At 42.0% G+C, this 18723-nt stretch overlaps 1 protein-coding gene across 15 annotated transcripts in view; it reads right to left on the reverse strand.

Moving 5' to 3' along the window:
* Window positions 1-18723, reverse strand: part of ARL15 (ARF like GTPase 15) — a 538502-nt gene that overhangs the window by 394560 nt on the left and 125219 nt on the right. For all 15 annotated transcript variants that reach the window (XR_014241859.1, XR_014241860.1, XR_014241861.1 and 12 more), the window contains one exon: window positions 516-660. Coding sequence is in view for 12 of the 15 variants with exons in the window: in XM_082382492.1 (XP_082238618.1) it covers window positions 516-660 (145 nt within the window). In the remaining 3 variants the exon portion in view is untranslated. The remainder of the gene's footprint in view (window positions 1-515; window positions 661-18723) is intronic.

Here is an 18723-nt window from a genome sequence, read left to right on the forward strand (position 1 = left end):
AGAGCAAAATCTGCCCTGACTGAGAACCACTGCCTAGACTGACTTTTCTTGGCCACCTCAGGGAACAACGTGGTAAACCTGATCAACGGTCCCTGTGCCCACCACCTTCCAGGGAAGAAGATTCAGACGCTCACTTGTACCCTGTAGGGAGCGTGTGACCAACACGAGTAGGCTAGAGTGACACTTCACGGGAGGAGGACGCTCAATGGGCCTGAGATGAACCCATCGGTCACAGTACTGGAATTCCAGGTTGCAAGGTTAGTTTCTATCAACATCCTCCTGGCTTGATTTATTCAGTGGCGCTGAAATGACCAAAACTAGGGGGATGAAGGGTGCAGCAATTTGATGCTATTAAAGCCCCCCTTAAATATAGTTTGAAAAATAGAGTATCTAAAAATAAATAATAAACTGACTGAAGCATTTCAGTGAAATGAGGGGATCCCACCAACAGCACAGGAAACGAGAGCATCTCGGGGGTGAGGAAGAAACGGGCGAGGACCCAGCGCTGTACCCACCTGTGGTCGACACGACGCTGTCGGGGCTTTCACTGCAGAGCTTGGACAGCAGGCTGGTCTTGCCAGAGCCCGTGAGGCCTATGCAGACCAGGTCATACTCTGGGCGTGCAGGTGGTGGTCCCTTGCAGCAGAGTGCTCTAAAACACTGCCGAGAGAGGGGAAACGCGGCTCTTTTAAGCATGACTGTAGGCACAAAGCTTAGGCACATTTCAAATGACTATGTACTGAGAGGTAATTAAATAACCTATTGACTCTAAGGAGGAAAGGGACCTTTAGAGTGAGAGACCAGGAGGACACTGCCTTGACTAAGCAATCAAAGTTAACATCCTAGGAATGAGACCCACTCGGACTTGCCGGCTCCCCTCCTGCTGAGACGGGGTCACCGCGAGGGGTGCCACGTCACTGTGCAGCTTTTCTGCCAAAAATGCACCACCTGCATCCAAGCACGAGAAAACCAGACGACACCACTGTGAGGAACATTCTGCAGCACAACCAGCCTGCTCTTCTCTAAAATGTCAAAGAAAGACTGAGGACCTGTTCCAGGTTAAAGAAGACTAAAGAGACATAACGAATGCCATGCCTCCTGGATTGGATCCTGGATTGGGCGGGGGAAAGAACACCATAAACGACAATTGTTGGGACAACAGGTGACAGCTGAATAGAGACTGAATATTAGAGCCTGCAATGACAGTATCACTTAAGGTTAAATTTTCTGAATTTAATCAGCAGACTGTGGTTACATGAGGAATATCATTGTCCTGAGAAAACACATACTAAAGTACTTAGAGATGAAGAGTCCTGACATCTGCAATTAACTGGCTAAGAACATTTCTAAATCTCTATCTCCATCACCATCTCTACGCCTAGATGGCGAGGAATGTGATAAAGCAATCATGGTAAAATGTTAATGACTGGGGAACCTGAGTAGAGTCTACAGGAAAGTTCCGTGTACTAGTCTTACAGGGCTTTGACATTATTTCAAAATAAAATGCTTTTAAAAATCATTAAATAGAATTCCTGTGGATATCACTGCCATCTTGACCCTTTCTAAATCTTGCTTCAGGTCAACTGACCTCAGGGTACTATGAACTGCTGTTTGCTCTGCAAGGGTTAAAGACAAGGGGATTTGGGAGGCTGGAAGCCATTCGTGCAGTTTTTGGTCTTTCTACTTATTTGACATCCACTTATTAGGGGCCATCTATGTGCCAGCTTGTAGAGTCTGAAGCATTTAGGACCTGAAAGATTCAACAGAGGAAGAGGGAGACAGAGAGGGAAGAGGGAGACAGAGAGGGAAGAGGGAGACAGAGAGGGAAGAGGGAGACAGAGAGGGAAGAGGGAGGCAGACCTATTGACTTCTGGGTCCTTTGGAGATCATGAGAGAAGAGACCTATAAAATGTCTGTGCTAATTCTTCTTACTCTGATGAAATGTGAGGCCTAACTGGCTGTCATACTCTCATAAATCAAGCTTGATTATTTCTCACCCTCACTTCTCATATCCACGTTAGTCAATTGACAAGTCCAGTCCATAGGACCTCTGAAACAGGTCTAGAATCTGTCTGCCTCTCTCCAGCCCAGGCCACCGCTGCCTGGACAACATCAACATACTCCAATGGGTCCCAGTACATTCACTGTTGCCCCCTCTATTCTCCACACGGCCTCCATTATGATCATCGTGGTCTACAAGGCCTTCCATGATCTCTTCCACCCACCCCTCCAGCCTCACCTCCATGATTCTCCTCTTACTCTCCCTCTCACCCTCCCACCTCCAGCCACGCTGACCCCCTGGCACCTCAAGGCATTCAACATATGCTGCTCTCTCTTCCCCCCACCTCTTGGCATAGCGAATGCTTCATTGGCTTTCGGGTCCCAGTTAGAGCACCCCTTCCTGAGGGCCGCCTGCTCTGATGCTAAGAGTACATTAGCAATTCATGTCAAGCTCTCACAGCACTTTTGTGAATTCAGCACACAGACTATTACAGTTTCTCATTCATCACCAGACTGTGGGAACCATATCTGTCCATCTTCATCCTAGTATCCACAGTGCTTAGCAGAGAACACGGCATAGAAGCCACCCTCAGTGAATAACTGTTGAATGACGAATGAATGATATTTAAATTTCGCCTAAGAAAAGAGAAAAGAAAATGTAAAGGCTAGTAGGAAGCTTGATCTATGCTCTCTCTGGGTCCCCCATGCTTCAAGAAAATAGTGTTAAAATAAGAGAAACGCTTGACTTTTTCACTTCTCTGCAATGCCAGAAGTTTTAGCGCAGTTCCCAAAAGAGTGGTTTTGATGTGCACGACCTACTTTCTTGGTATGAAAGACCTTCTTTTTGTCCTAAATTCACTTTTCCTCGGCTTTTAAGGGGCTCTGCCTACTTCTGGTAAATTCTATGATTATCTAATCCATATTCTTCATGGATTTATTAAACTCTAATCATATTTCTTCTCCGTTGTTTAGAGCCTGAGGAGTCCTAATTATTTCAGTCTGCCTTCATATAGCAACCCCTCCCACTCCTCCATCATATTAGTGACTCTTCTCTGGCCTTACTTGAGCTCCATTTTGCCTCTCCTACAAGATTAATGACTATGACAATAAAAAGCATTCTAGATGCCAATACATCTCATCCCAGATTCATATGAAGGCTGGCTGATAATGTCTGACTCTTTGCAAACTTTTTCTTACCCATAAAAGAAACAAGTCTCCTGGACTCATGATTAGAGTTTTCCTGAGAGACAGATGTATGTATGTACGTATTCCCTCAAAGACTGGCTAGCAGCTATTCACTAAGAAGAGCTCTGCCAGGTTCAACCATGACAGACAACAGCACCAGTCACACAGTGGTTTCTCTTACTGGGCTGCTGTGATCTTTGTTGGGGGAAGAGGGGAGAGACCCTTTTCCTGCTCTGGACGCTGCCACCCACGCTCAGCTCCTCTGCCAGAACTCCCTTGGGCTAGCTCCTGGAAAGAGACCCGTTCAACTACCCTGGCCCAAACTATCATCAATCTTAAATACAAGATGAAATTGCAGGTGACTGATTGCTATATATTGCCCAGTTTCAATCAGTCATATGGCAATATTACTCAACATATTTTGGCCAAAAGTTCCAGAATTTCATTTTCATGTTTTTTTTAAACTCCAGAGTGTAAAAACTTTGCAGCCAAGCCCAATAATATCTACATCACCTGCTCATTTATTCTAGGTCACCTACGACATGTCTGACATAAAAGGCAATTTAGCAGTGACGTTCTACTCCACTCTCGCCTTTTATCTCCTCTCCCTCTGTTCTCCCCAGTGACACCATCTCTACCCCAGAGTTCCAATCATGCAGATGGTAAAGGCACCTAACATGACATCTCCCCTCTTCCCCACTCTCTTTCCTGAATTTCAGGCTCTATATTTCAACTGTTCTGAAAGAACCCAAACTAAACCAAATCTGAATAAAACAAAAGCCCCCCTTCCCCCTCCCCCGCAAACCACAGTCTTTAAGAATGAGACATTTTGGAACATAAAAAGCATAAAGGTTAGACTGACAATTATTCTAAGGCAGCATCTTTGAAATAAGTCACAGACTCTTGGAGTATTTATTTGAAATAAATAAATCCTATGGTTAACAGGGGTAATGTCAGATTCGAGCCACAAAATAAGACTCAAAACTATGCTACTTCAAATGGGGGAAGAATGTTCATGTTTTTGGAGTCAGTTCCTAAAAACTGTACAGAGTTTTCACTTGGTTTTCGTTTTAAAACTTAATGAAGCTTTGGATCTCATAGTCAATTTACTTAAAATTACTCATTTTGGCCTCTAGACTATACTGTACCAAAGTTCATTGTGTCTGTCTCCTACAGCAGCTCGTGCATTGTTAAGGGTAAGCCCCTTTCACTGGTGTACAATGCTAAACACAATGCCGTCGGCCGTCCTGACAGCAAGCGGCAAACTCAGGCTTCATTCCCAGGCCAGACACTGAGGCATTGTATGACTCCGTGCAGGCCCGTAGACCTCGGCGGCTTTGGTCTCCCCGTGATTAACCAGTAATGTTTTAACACTATCGGCCACTTCCTTTCTTTAGGAGGACATTATGAGGCATCAGTTCAGTGCATTATGCTACGAGAAGCGTACCACACAGGTAAATAAGCGCTCATCTTCCTAAGGGATCTTAGGTGATTGTTAGCTTTCTTGGGCGAGGGCCTGGCAGCCCACCATGCAGCTCAGACTGTGGTACTTCCCTTCCATCGGCCCTCAGCAGCCACCACATGCTCCAACCCCTCCCAGTCCAACCCATTCCAGTCCAACCCCTCCCAGTCCAACCCATCCCAGTCCAACCCAAGACACTAAAGACACACAACCCTTAACCTTCACTTGCAGCAGGCAATAGAGAACAGGGTAACTATGGGGGGTGGGGGGGCAGGGGAGGATGGCGTCAGACAACCAAGGTCACAGCCTCTGTTGCCTCGATTGTGTTAGTTCACAGGTCTTTTCACATAGGGTCCGTTATGACTTGTTCCTTTCCTAAAGAACCCAATGTCTCTCTCTTATCACATCAGGATGCAGGATGTTACCCACCCCCAGCATGCATCCACAAGCTTCTACCAACACTGTATGTGAGGAAACAGTGTGCCAATGTCTTGAGAGAGGGCCAAGACCGGAATCACCAGTAGTAGCTCTGTGTCGTAGACTTTGGACAAATTGTATAACCCTTAGCTGAAAGGTGGATTAGCCAAAAAGCCCAAGCAAAACCTGAGGAATATTTGCTTCAAGGAGGATGATCACATGTATCAGGAAAAAAAAATAAGCAAAAGATTAAATTGCAAGTATTTCAGTCTGGTGGTCTAGTACCAAGGCAGCAAGATTGTCTTAAAATGTCCCCATTTCTGTCGGGGACAGCGCCGGACATCGGTAGGCCTGTCGAGCGCTGCCCACAGCAGGACTCAGTGAATAACTCCTCAACAAACTGACGCTGTAAAGCACCAAGGAAGCACCTGAGTGTATATCGCACTTCCCTCTACATCTCCGCCTTAATGATGCCAGCCACCCTCCGGATCACTCTAGTCCCTCAAACAGTCCGAGCACTTCGTGTTTCTGTGCCACCCAGGTCCCGTGCACTCACAGGGAAAGGCTCTCCCCTCTCTTTTCCACCTGGCAAATTCCCATTCAAAGTTCTGCTCAGATGGCACCTCCTCCGGAAAGTCTCCCATTCCCCCGGCGAGAACTATTCCTTTCTTCCACTCTTTGGTCCTTTAACGTGCTTCTAGCACTGCAGTGAGTATTATGCCACGTGTATTCTTTACTGACCGTAAGAATTATCAGATGACAGAATTATGCACACTGACCCAAAGACATATTCATCCTTGGTCTGACTGTTGGTTCAAAAAGTTTAATTTTACAGCTACCAAGGGTGGCCAGGCACCAAAGCAGAGGAGCAAAGCTGTCATACAATTCACCATTCTAGACAGAGTCCTGCTCGAAATCTTCCCCCTCTGGCACTGGCCCCTGCATTGCCCGCATCTCCTACCATTCCGTCTCGCTAAATCCCTAGCCTTTGGGGACGTGGCATCTGTTTCAATTGATGTTCTGTTTTTCATCATGAATACATGATCTTATTCTGTGCATGATTTCAATTTGATTGAGGCTCTGTAGAGTTGCTGGAAAATTTTCTTCAGTCAGTGTCGGGGCTTCCCGCAGCTATACAGTCACTGCCCGAGCCCCATACTACCTCTTCCTTATTTAAATACGGGTCTTGCCAAACAAAAACCGGAGTTTTCCTATGGCGGATGACCAGGTCTTTCCCTGGAGTCCTCAGGTGAGGCCTGGCACTGTGCTCAATAAATACTTGTCAGATTAACAAAAAACCAGTTAGTTGGTACCTAAAAGCAAGAGAAGTCAGCCATGACTTGAAGTGGATATATTTCTTAGGTGGTTTGCTCTCAAAACCAAAAATAGGCACCTATATATTCCGAACCTCACCAACTCTCACAAGGATGAAAGGAAGTCAATTTCTAGAATGTTTTCTAACACTAAACATGTTCACTGAATAAAACATTAAGAAGCATATTAATATCCAAAACTACAAGATTTAAAATATTCTCCAAGTCTATAACAGTCAAATATGGGTCTGTCTTTTGAAAAGACAACCAAACATGTTTATAGGGCTTGTAAGAGCTGCTTAAGCTCTGGAAAAGACACGAGGAAGAATCGGGTCCTAATAACACAAAAACAAAACCCCAAGACGGTCAGTACTATGAAGCACAAGATATAAATGATTTGTGTGTGTTAATTCACTTATAAGAACAACCCAATGAGAAAAGCATCGATACTTCGCACTTCCCATTTCAAGACTGGGAAATTGAGGCCCAAAGAAGTTAAACTTGTTAAGTGGAACCAGGATTTGAACCCTGGCAGTCTGGCTCCAGAGCAATTTTCTGAGTGATGGGAATGAAAAGCCTCTGACACCTGAGAGTGTGTCACGTAGAGGCGACGTTTGGGGCATTCTTCTTAGAGGGCAATGTACAGATACGAACATATGCCAGAGTTTGTAAGGTACAGAGTAAGGGCCAGAGCTGGGGCTCCAACCCGGGCTATTTGGCTCCAGACCTCTTACTCATGTCCTCTTGGCCTTGGTACAGCCACGTCTGGAGTCAGGGCTCAGAGCCTCGGAAGCGGGGTGTTGTCTCGAGGGAGTGAAGGGGGGCTTTAACAAGGCTGCCTGTGTAACTGGACAGATGCCTGGCAGAGGAAGGGGAAGATGCAAGTCTCGGTACTGCTTCTTTCCCTGCACCGTCCGGCTCACGGTCTTTCATTCCGGGCAGACAACCTGCATCTTTCTCCCTGGACAGTTAGAGGAACTGGGTTCCTTTGGGGTGGACTTAGGGAGCAGGGAAGGAGGAGGGCGGCCGGCTGGGCTGGGAGACAAGGGGATACTGAAGGGCTGCTGGCTTCTCTTTCCCGCTGTTTGCTTCTTCCATTTAACCCTTTTTTGTCCTCTGGAAAGGACAAAGCTTGTCTATGAAGAGAAGCTAGCTGCACAGATTTCTGATTCTAAACATGGTAAATAAGGGGAGGAAAAAACCTCTAAGGGAACAGTCCTCAAGTTTTCCCCTTTAAAATGTGTGCATGTAAACTGTACCTCAATAAAGTAAATAAATAAATAAGCAAATACTAAACAAAATAATATGTGTCAGGGAAGAGTATGGGAGAAAATACATAAATAAACTGGGCTGTGTGGAAATCCATGTCAAAGAGATGGTCTATATGAACATGCAAGCTTTTAGCTAATCCTTTCTTTCCATCTGCAAGAAGAAAAATGAATTTCAAAAATGCTCTGATGTCTTGGATTATTTAGTAGGTCTTGCAAAGAAGTGAAAAGAATATAAATTCCAAATGGCACCTCAGCTACAGAAATAATCAGCAGGGCAATAGTGTACTGTGAAGAGGCCCTTGATCACCAGGCGGATCCCAGCAGACGACTCCTCCCCAGGTTACAAGAGCAATCCACTTTTTGAGGTGAAAAATCCTGTGGCCCTTTAAGACCCTAGTGGGAAAAACAATAAATTGTTTTTACAGAAGATGGGTCAAACCTTTCGGCCATGTGGGCTGCTCTGAGCTCACAGATTGTCCCAGGGCTGAGGCTTCTGGCCAATACATCACACTGCCTCAGGACACTAAGTCTGTCTTTGCCTTACCCTTTGTATTTCTCAATCCACATTCCTTTTTGGGGTGAAATACTCCATTATTTCTGCTTTGTTCTGGGCTGTCTCCTGTCTCTGTCCCTATTAACTCGTGGCAACAAAAGAAACAAACAGAAGCAGGGGATTTCATGCTTAGCAGCTACAGACATTGGCCTCACGGCTTTGCAGAGGGGCAGACATTTGAGACTTTGAATGGAAGAGAGTGCCGCGGCGCTGAACCAGACCAGGGGCCCACGTGGCTCCCGGTCTGTGCCTCAGTCATCCTGATCAGTGGCATTCATGAGTCCTGGTACGTGTATTTCCAGATGAGCCACAAGTGGGGTTTTAAAAGTTAAGGCACGTATCTGATAATTAGATTTAAAGAGACTCTAATTCGAGATTCTCCTATATTCTAGCAATCCAAAATTTCAGGTCTTCTCGTATTGGAAATAGATCAGGGGGATAAGATTTTTTTTTTTAATAAAAATGAAGAAACTCAAGGAGGAAGCTAAGTAGAAAATAAACGTCTTTCTTATTTTTAAGATGTAATTTTTCTCTTATCATGACTAGATGGAATATCTAATTTTTATAATGACAGAATTATCCAGTAAAACTAGCAGTAAATTCCCCAGGCATGACTGTCTGTAATGAGAAGCAAGCTAAATGAATATTCATAAACGTATCCAAATCAGGGCTTCACCTGGGTCAGTTTCAGGCCATTTATTATTTTTTTCCCTAAAGAGCAAAGAAATACAAATTTAGTTGAACGTGAAAGAGATTAATACATTTTGTATTGAACCTCTTTTTTGGTCACTTTCTGAATAGAATGTTTCTAAACAGAAAGTCGGGCATAAAAATACTTAAACACTTTTACTATTCCTTAACAATGGCATTTTTCTATACTTTGTACACTTAGGAAAAATCAGGGAATGGAAACATTTAAAAAGAGCTAGACTCCCTAGGTAGATCTTCCAGTGGATGGATCATCTAAAATCTCCCAGGAAAGATCCCAGCAAAGCAGATTCTCTCTGTTCTTGGTGCTTTTTGGAACTGGAGATGGGGAGCTTTGGAACGGCTGAGAGAAAAACAAATCAAACTAAAGTTGTTTTCCTTGTAGACCCTAACAGTGAAAATCCTAATTCCATATTTTTGGACCACAGGGCATTCCTTCACTTAACAATCTTCAGGTTCCATGAAGATGGAGCTCAGCCTCACATAGCCTCTCAGTCACCAATTCCCCTAAATCCACCCATTTGGTCTCTACCATCTCCCCATTCCTAAAGTCTCCGACAGCACGTCACCACTGTCTCCTGGAAAACACACTGTCTTTCCTAACTGGTGTCCTTACTTCAGGTCTTACCCGACTCCAATTCAGTCTCCAAAATGCTAATAATGATCTTCCTAAAACACATCAAGTCATTCCCATGATTTAAAATCTTTCCATGGCTACCCATAGCTGTCAGGAAAATGACTAAACTTCTTATCTAAGCAGATAGGCTCTTTATGATCTGGCCTTTGCCTTCATTTCTGGCCTCTGATGGTTGTTAGAGGGATTACATAAGATAATGTTCATAATGTTTACAAAGCACCCAAACTGGGGTTCAACACATGAAACTTAAAATATAATTATTTTAAGTTTATAATTATAATATATAATATTTATACTTATAATATCTGTATAATAATTTGTTTTTATTTTCCCACCATATACATGGCCCTCATGCCAACCATACAGACCTATGTGCAGTTCCTGATCCGGTCTCCTTCATGATCCACGTCATCAAAGGGGCTGACCCTCTGCCTATACATCATTCTCCACTATCTCCCTCTGGCTGGCACCTGGTCATCCTTCAAAATTCAGCTCAATGATCATTTCTTCCAGGAAGACTTCTGTGGCCCTCAGTCTGATTGAGATGACCTTCTTCAAACTCGCTTAGCACCTTTTCTGTTCCACTGTCCTAACGCTCATCACTCTGTCAAGTAAAGGTGATCTACAGTCCTTCTTCCCCCACTTGGACTTGGAGCACTTCAATGCAGGCTCCACTTCTGATTTAATTTTGGAACCTGAGTGTCTGACACAGCATCCACCACGTGGTAGAATGGGCTCCTCAGTGATTCAGTACGTGGCTTTGATTAAGTGCATGGTCAGACAAGCCTGAGATCCAACCTTACTGTGATCTGGAGAAGTTACTTCACCAACACCTGTTTCCTAATCTAGAAAGCACGGATCATCTCATAGGATTGTTGGGAGCAGTAAATGAGGTACTATGTATCAAATGCTCAGAACAGTGTTCAGTAATCAATAGGTATTGTTATCACCATGATTGTGGTTATTAGATTTTTTCCACTTAGAAAAGTGTTTTCCTAAAAAATTGACTTTGTGACCACCCATCAGGACTCTTCTCACAGTGCACAGTGCAAGATAACTCAGGGTCTGGATTTATTTTATTGTCCATTTGGTCAAAGATCTGACCTGATAAGCCAAATACCAGTGGTGGGTAATCATACAGAGACAGTCCTTTTGGTTTGCTATAATAAGAACTATTAAAAGAGAGCATAATATGATGTAGAGTGGGACCATCACTGTATTTTTTCTTCCCCTGAGAGGAGAAACAGCTTTTAAACACGACTGGTCTATCTTAGCAGTTAAATCAATTCTCTTTGATTATGAATCTCCTGCTATGTCTATGCAGACCTAGACAAAAGCATAATGGTGGCAAGGGGAGGGGGGGGTGGTAGTATCTGTGATCCCTGTGCATCCTCAAATCATGTTGCTTTAACTGCTGACAAAGACAAATGTTTACTCTGGTCTAATGTGGAAGAGCCAATACAGTGAACTAGACGCTATCTCACCTCACACATCAACACACGTGTCAGACAGACTCTGATTGCAAAGTCTGTTATTGGTGATGAGAGAGGCAGAGAGGGCACAGCTGGATATTTCAGATCCACAGCTGAGCTGGCAGCAGTGGTAGTTCAAGCCATCTTCTCACTTTATAAGCTGGAATTAATCAGAGAGTTACTTAAAGGTGTGTTTTATTAAAGAGGCACTTTCGAACCAGGAAAATATGATATTTGAACATCATAGGTGTTTTTTTAAAATGGGTGTCCTCCTTTTTCTTTGGTACCAGAGAAGGTTCTGCTTGCAAATACCAGAAAAGTGATTTATTGGAAGGATACTGATAATTCACAGAACAGATGAGAAGACTACAAAAATGCAAGAACCAAGGCAGCCCGCTGTAACACCGCAGCAGCCGTTAGTACAGGAGTCACCACTTGTACTGACTGCTTGGCACCCTGTACTGAACTCCACTGCAGCATGAGAATGACCTCTGACTACTCCAACCCGGTACCACGGACCATCAAGCTGGAGCATCCAATTGGCCAAGCCTTGGTTTCACGCTGGGGCCCTGGCTGCCAGGCAGTTAAGAAAGAAATAGCTGACCCCTACCTTCAGCAATGAAAGAAGGGAGCCCTGACCCCAAGCTCTTGTGGGATTTGTCCCTAAATAGACTATTCACTTACAGGGCAGCCATAAACAATATCAACTATACATTTTGTCCTTTGGCCCAAAAGACAATAGACTTTCTCTATTATTACAATTTCAAAACATAAAATAGACAGAACAATATTTGTTGATCTTCCAATTCCATGGACTTATTCTGATGGAATATGCCAGAGTCCTGGGCAGAGGGCAAGATGAAAGTTAGTCGAAAAATCTAAGCCGGGATTTTCCTGAGCAAAATGTTTTACCCTCTCAGTGTCCCACTTGTCTACTATTATTTAATACTCAGCTCTCCTATTCCACATGCATTCTCTTCTTTCTTTTCATACTTCTACCAATAAATTATTACATGTAAGAAGATGGGAACTGGCTGTGTCTGTGTAGGAAGCTGATGCCTGACAGCTCTTATGTCTAAACTTGCATATTCTTGCTTTCCTTTCAACTTTAATATCTTGTAGGAGGAAAATGGGGCAGGACATACTTGGAGGTGTGTGTAGCACCTAGCTTTTGTTAATTAAGAACAAAAACTCAATCAGGTAGACTGTGCTATTGCTTGTTACTAGAAACATAGATATAAACTCCCTAAGGATATATGACTGGGCTTTTCTTTTTTTTTTTTTTTTAAATCAGACTACTCTGGTTTTCTACATATTTATCTAAGTAATGTATAATCCTTCAAGTCTCTCTTTTCTAATTTGCACATTACACCGTAATTGTGAAGCAACTGTTACAACAACAAAAAACTACTCATCAGGAACACGTAAAAAATACCAAAACCCAAAACAGAAAAACCAGAGCAATCATATTTATGGTCAACAAATAATTTAAAAAATCATAGTCTTTGGCCGACAAATTCAGCTTTCCCAAAAAAACAAAATCTGAAGGGTTACAGTAAACAAGCATGTTAAAATATAAATCAAAAACAAAAAACCAAAAACAGTAGGGGGAATGAGGTTGGAAGGGAAAGGATTAAAGGCATATGTTTAAAAATAGGACATTATGCCTCATTTATTTGGTGACTCTGTGGAAATTTTATGACATTCATCCAAGGAATTATGACTACACCTGAACAGATTATCCCCGCCATGGCTCTCCAAAAGGAAGAAAGGGCATATACTCATGACTATTTGAACTCAGTGTTAGAATCGATTTTATAGTTACAAAAATAGTGGCTATGAAGGTCCTCAAGGGAATTGTCCATGGACAAATTAGAGACTGTGTTGGCAGAGATAAAATATTCATCACCAAAAGAGTACATAAGAAGTATTTGAGATGATCAGGGCTCATTTGGGAACCACACAAGGGGAATAAGATATCACCAGAAAAACGCGAGTATTCTCGTAAAAACCTGAAACAAAGAATTTCGGTCATAACAAGTTCTGCATCTATTAAAATTAGACCTCATTGTCATGTAATCTGGGGGCAGTGGGGTAAAGAACAAAAATTGCCTTGAGATTTTCTTAACATGCAAGACTTTCAAAGCAACTATACAATAAAAACCATAGCTCTCTCTTCGAGCCTATTAATGTTTTCATATTTTACAGTTTCTTACAATTTGCAAATCTCTCTCTGCCCACAAAGAAGGATAAAAGATACGGAACCTTAAAACATGAGATTTTTGAAATGATGTATTATACAATGTTAAATCCCATATTACTTCTTACGTTTTATTACATGTTTGTATTATAAGCCACATCCAGTCCTTCACTGAAAGAAATGAGAAGAGAATGAAGACGATAATAAAAAGATAGACATCAAATAAAATTTGATCAAATAGTGGCAAGAGATATTCTCTAAATCACATCCAATTTAGGTTAATGTAGGTACTTCAAACTTTCAAAGACTGATGGAAAGGCAAGAAGAGTTAAAAGAGGACATCCTAAAGACAGCACTAAATAGTGTGATAATCTTTGACTTGACACAGGATATGGCTTCAGCAGCAGTTTGAACCGCAACCTCGAATATTTGACTGAATCTCAGCTTGAGAACTTTCTACAACACTTGCATTAAAAGCCCCAATATTCAGTGTATACAAATGTCAAATCATTATGTTGTACACCTGAAACTAATGTCAATTATACTTCAATTTTAAAAGCCTCAATATCTATTTTACTTCAATTGACAATGAGATTTCAAAAGGATAAATTAAAGATTTAGAAAACAAAGTACACAATATTGAAAATCAACTACTACTAGCAATTAATTATACTTTAAATATGTTCACTCCTCAATTTTAGCACAACTTCTAACAACTTAATACTCAAATTATATGGCTATAAAAAGCACATCAATTAACAGGTCGGGCTAACCTCGCCCCACTTCTTCCTCCCTTTCTCTGCTTTCAAAGCTCCTTGAAAACATCATCTCTATTTCCCCTCTTCCCTTTCTCTCCTGAACCCACTCCTAACAGGCTCCCTCCTTGTCAGTCATCAGTGATGTCTACACTACTAGATCCAATGGTCAAATCTCAGCCCTTGTCTTACAGGTCCTTTCCGTTAACACGATTACCACTGCCTCCTTTAAAAAGCTTTCTCACTAAACTTCTAGACACCACGCATTTCTGGATTCTCTCTTATTTCACTGGGAAGGGGGTTCCTTTTCAGTTTCTTAATCTCATCAGCCTCTTACCATCGGAATACTTGGGATGACCTAAAGCCTCTTCTACCTACACTCACTTCCGTGCTGACTACCTCCAGTCTCATGCTTTCAAATCTCTCTAGATGCTTTTAACTCCTAAATTTATATCTGTACCATGGACCTCTAAACACATATATGTAAATGCCTTCTCCACATTCCTCCTCCGGGATACTGAGTCGGCATCTTGAACCTAACATACCCAAAACACAACTCATAACTCATCCCTAAACTTTTTCCTCAGCTCAGTTAACAGCAACTCCATTTTTTTTTTTTCAGTTGCTCAGGCCAAAAACCCAGAATGATCCTTGGCAACTCCTTTTCTCTTAAACCACACATTCAATCCATCAGGAAACCCTGTCAGCAATAGCTTCAAAATATTTCCAGAATCCAACTACTTCTTACCACCTCTGCCCTTCCCACTCTGTCTAAGCTACTGTCATCTTGCCTGGATTACGGCAAGAGCCTCACAACTGGCTCCCTGCTTCCTCTCTAACCTCCCTATAGTCTATTTACAACACAGTAGTCAGAGTGATCCTGTTAAAATGTGTCAGGTCACATCTATTTTCCATGCAAAATCCTCCAAAGGCCAGCCCATCTCACTCAGGATAGAAAAACCACAGCCTTTATAACAGATTACGAGGTCCCATAAAACCTGCCACAACCTCCCTCCCACCCCACCCCCCAACTGTTTCTATGGCAACACCTACTATGATTTCCTCCCTCAGTCAGTTGCTCCTTGTTGTTCCTGGACCATGCTAGGGACAGTCCTACTTCAGAGCTTTTGCACTTGCCATTTCCTCTGTCTAGAAATCGCTTGCCCTAGACACACACAGACTCACTCCTTTATCTTGTTTGGGTCTTTGCTCACACGTCACCTTTTCAGTGAGACTTACCCTGATCACTCTATTCTAAAACTGCATCCTCCCTGCCTCACGATATTCCCTATCCCCCTTATATGTTTTATGTCTTTCCACAGCACTTACCATCTTCTTACCTATTCAATAACTTACTCATGCATTGGTTTACTGCCTGTGGCCCCTCATAAGAATGTAAGTCTCATGAGGGCAGGAATTTTTGCAGGATTTTGACTGATGCATCCCCAGCAACTAGAACATGGCCTGGCATAAAATATACACCCAATAAATATTTTCAAACTAATTGGTTGAATGGTTTCCATGGCTTCTTCACAACCATACTGGATTACTTTCTAACCTCTTTTTGGATTGAGGTTGATACAATTCTATATTCTATCCATATTTTTCTTGGGTGGAAGGAACACATTCTTTTAAATCACCTATTGGTTTTGGCCTATCTTACAACTTTTATCTGACTCTCACCAAGCTTAGTCCTCCTCTAGAACTACAACACTAAGTTCACGGCAGTGACAGACAGGGGGAGGCTGAGGCAGAGTCCCAGAGTTGTCCAACCTTTATAGGTTGGGCACCAGAGGAGAAACCAACCAGCCTGATAGGGAAAAAGCTAGGAAACACAGTGTAACAGAAATCAAGAAAAGTCGAGTGCTTCTAGAGGGAGGAGATCATCAACTAAGATGAATGCTTCTAAGTAGTTACGTGAGGATCAGAACACACAGATAACCACTGTATTTGGGAATATGGAGGATGCTGGTAATCTTGACAAGCACAATTGTAATGAAGTGGTGGAGGTGGAAATCCAGGGTACGTCCTTATGTCCAATGACCTCCTCACTTGGCATGCTTCACCTGAGCCAACCTTCCGTTCTCATTGCTTTGACTACATTGATGATTTCTCAATCCCATGTCCAGCTTCAGCCTCTTTCTGGAGAAACCAAGCAGTGTGTCTAAACTTTCTGTTAGATATCTACACCTAGATATTCCTTAGGTACTCAAACTAACAAAAACTCAAATTCACTACCAATCCTCCCACCCGTTTGTCCCTCCTTTCTGTATTCCCTACTTTAGTAAATGTCATCATCATCCAACCCAGCATTTAAAGCTAAAATCCTCTTAACATCCTAGATCCTTTCTCTCTCACACTGCTCACAATTCATAAAGGCCCCATACTCATGTTGATTCTACCTCTTAAATATTTCATGTTCTCTATACCTATTGTTTTGCAATAAAGCCATTATTTCTTGACAGAACTGTCACTACTTCAACATAAATACTGTACCAAGCACATCACAGGTGCTCAATCAGATACTTGTTGATTCACTCAAGGAGCTCATATGGCCCTATTATAAACTGCTCAGATATATGGTTATAAAATCAATTTTTAACCTTAATAACCATTATTGAATTTTTAAAAAGACAAACTGAATACTCTGGGGCTGAGATACTATGAATAATAATACTGTAAATAAAAAGATCCCAAAATACCATCTGGGTTTGAGTGTCCCCTGGGAGACTATGGTCGTGAACACTGTAGAGTTCTGACTGCCACTCACTGGAATTATTCTCACCGACCATTGCTTTCCATAGTTCCTTCTTGTCCACTCAGCCTTCTTCAACAACATATTTTCCCTTCAGAACTTACTCTACATGGTCTAAAAGCCATAACTCCAACGAAGGAACCTGAGCATTGCTAACAAGCAGACAAAATACGTAACGTAAATTATTAGTTTCTCCTTGTCAGAGGCAAGGACCCAATGAGACGTTCATCTTGAACAAGAAGTGGTAAGTCATGACTGGGAGAACACCGGCAAGGGTAAATGATGATGCAAGCCTCAGCCTCAGAGCTCCTCATCTCTTCTGCAACTTTCTGAGACCCAGCAATATAATCTTGACCTTGATAACCTCCATAGGGCCTTGCCAGGAGAGGACAGAAAAGACCTCAAGAAGTATTTTGGCCCCAAAACGTTTTTGAATCAAGTTAGAGAAAGTTATGAAACTCACAGTTGTCATACTTGACTTGCGTCCAGAAACACAACTCAAATGAAGCATGTAGCCTAAATGGTTGATGGTTTTCAGCTGGATGTACTTTCCAGCCACCTAAAATGAAAAATCTTTCTCTAATCTCATCCTAATAAAAATCTTTGACCTGGCCAAAAAAAAAAAAAAAGCCCTATATACCTTTATGGCAAAGTAGGAAGAGGGGGTAGGTAACAGAAAATAGAATGACTACACAGTTTTGTACTTTTAATCTCTGATATTTATAGATTAAACACCGTTTGGAAGGCCAAAACCTGGAAAGAATCTGCTTCAGCATACCTGACCCATCATGCACACAAAATGAATCATCTTTTATCTAGCTCATACCACAAGAGAGTTTTACTCTTAGCTGAACAAACTTCCCAAAGGGACACCTAGTCATGCTATTCAGAATCCCAAAGGGCTGGCCTCGAGAGTAGGGTATCCCGATCTCTCTCTACTAGTGGATTGAATGATATGGAGACCCCTCTAGAGACACTAAGGATGTTTATTTACTCAGGAAATAAATCCATATTCCTTTTGTCCAAGAGGCAATAATCGTTCTCAATTCTCAAGGCCCAGGTTTCCCTAACTCCTCCTCCCTCCCTCTAGGCTCACATTATACTCCGTATTCTCATAGTATTTGGTTCATGTTGCTAACGTTCTACTTACTACATTGCACTAGAGCCAAAGTGCATACTGAATGTCTGTCTTCCCCATTACATATTAACTCTAAATCATTCTTTATTCAACTTTGTATCATCATGCCTGACACATAGTATGTTTGTGAAATGTGTAAATCAATGGATAAAATTAATCATGGCTGGTCTCAAGCAAATTGAACACATCCATTAAAATAGTCCAGAATCATTAGGTTAGATTAATGGAAAATATGAAGGTTTTAGTCTCATTTTTTTTGAGGTAGATTCTCTACTCAGCTACCCATATTCTAATCAATAATTCTCTAATGTGTTTCAGAAAGATTTGAAGAAGATATTCCTTGTCTTAGACTTTGAAAAGCATCCTGGAAAAATAACAGATGCAGAGATGTTTATTTTTTAAAAATAAAATTTTAAACGAGATAGACACACTTACATGCTGACTGCTCTCTGGGAGTAAGAACGAAAACCACACATTGTCTGAATTATTCTATTTAAATAAGGACAAAGAAAGATAACACTGCTTGAAAGCTTCTGGAACCAGGAGTCTTGACTCAGCTACACTCCCTTATAACAATCCTCTCCCCAGTCCTCAAAATTGGAGTGTTTCTCTCAAAATCAAGCAACCTGTGCAGTTATATCTGGGTAGCAAGATGCAGGAGAGGGTCATTTTCAACAGAAAGGGTAATTAAAATCCTGCATTCAGACAATCATCAATGAAAATGTGCAATAAAATGAACCCAACTTTTGTCTTGTTTTTACTCATAAGGAATCATGCAAAGAGCAAACATAAGAATAAAAGGATACAAAATATCATGATGATTTAAATAGCTACAAAAACAACAACTCCTCACAGG

This window comes from Balaenoptera borealis, assembly GCF_965194805.1.
Source record: "Balaenoptera borealis genome assembly, chromosome: 2".
Lineage (NCBI taxonomy): Eukaryota > Metazoa > Chordata > Mammalia > Artiodactyla > Balaenopteridae > Balaenoptera > Balaenoptera borealis.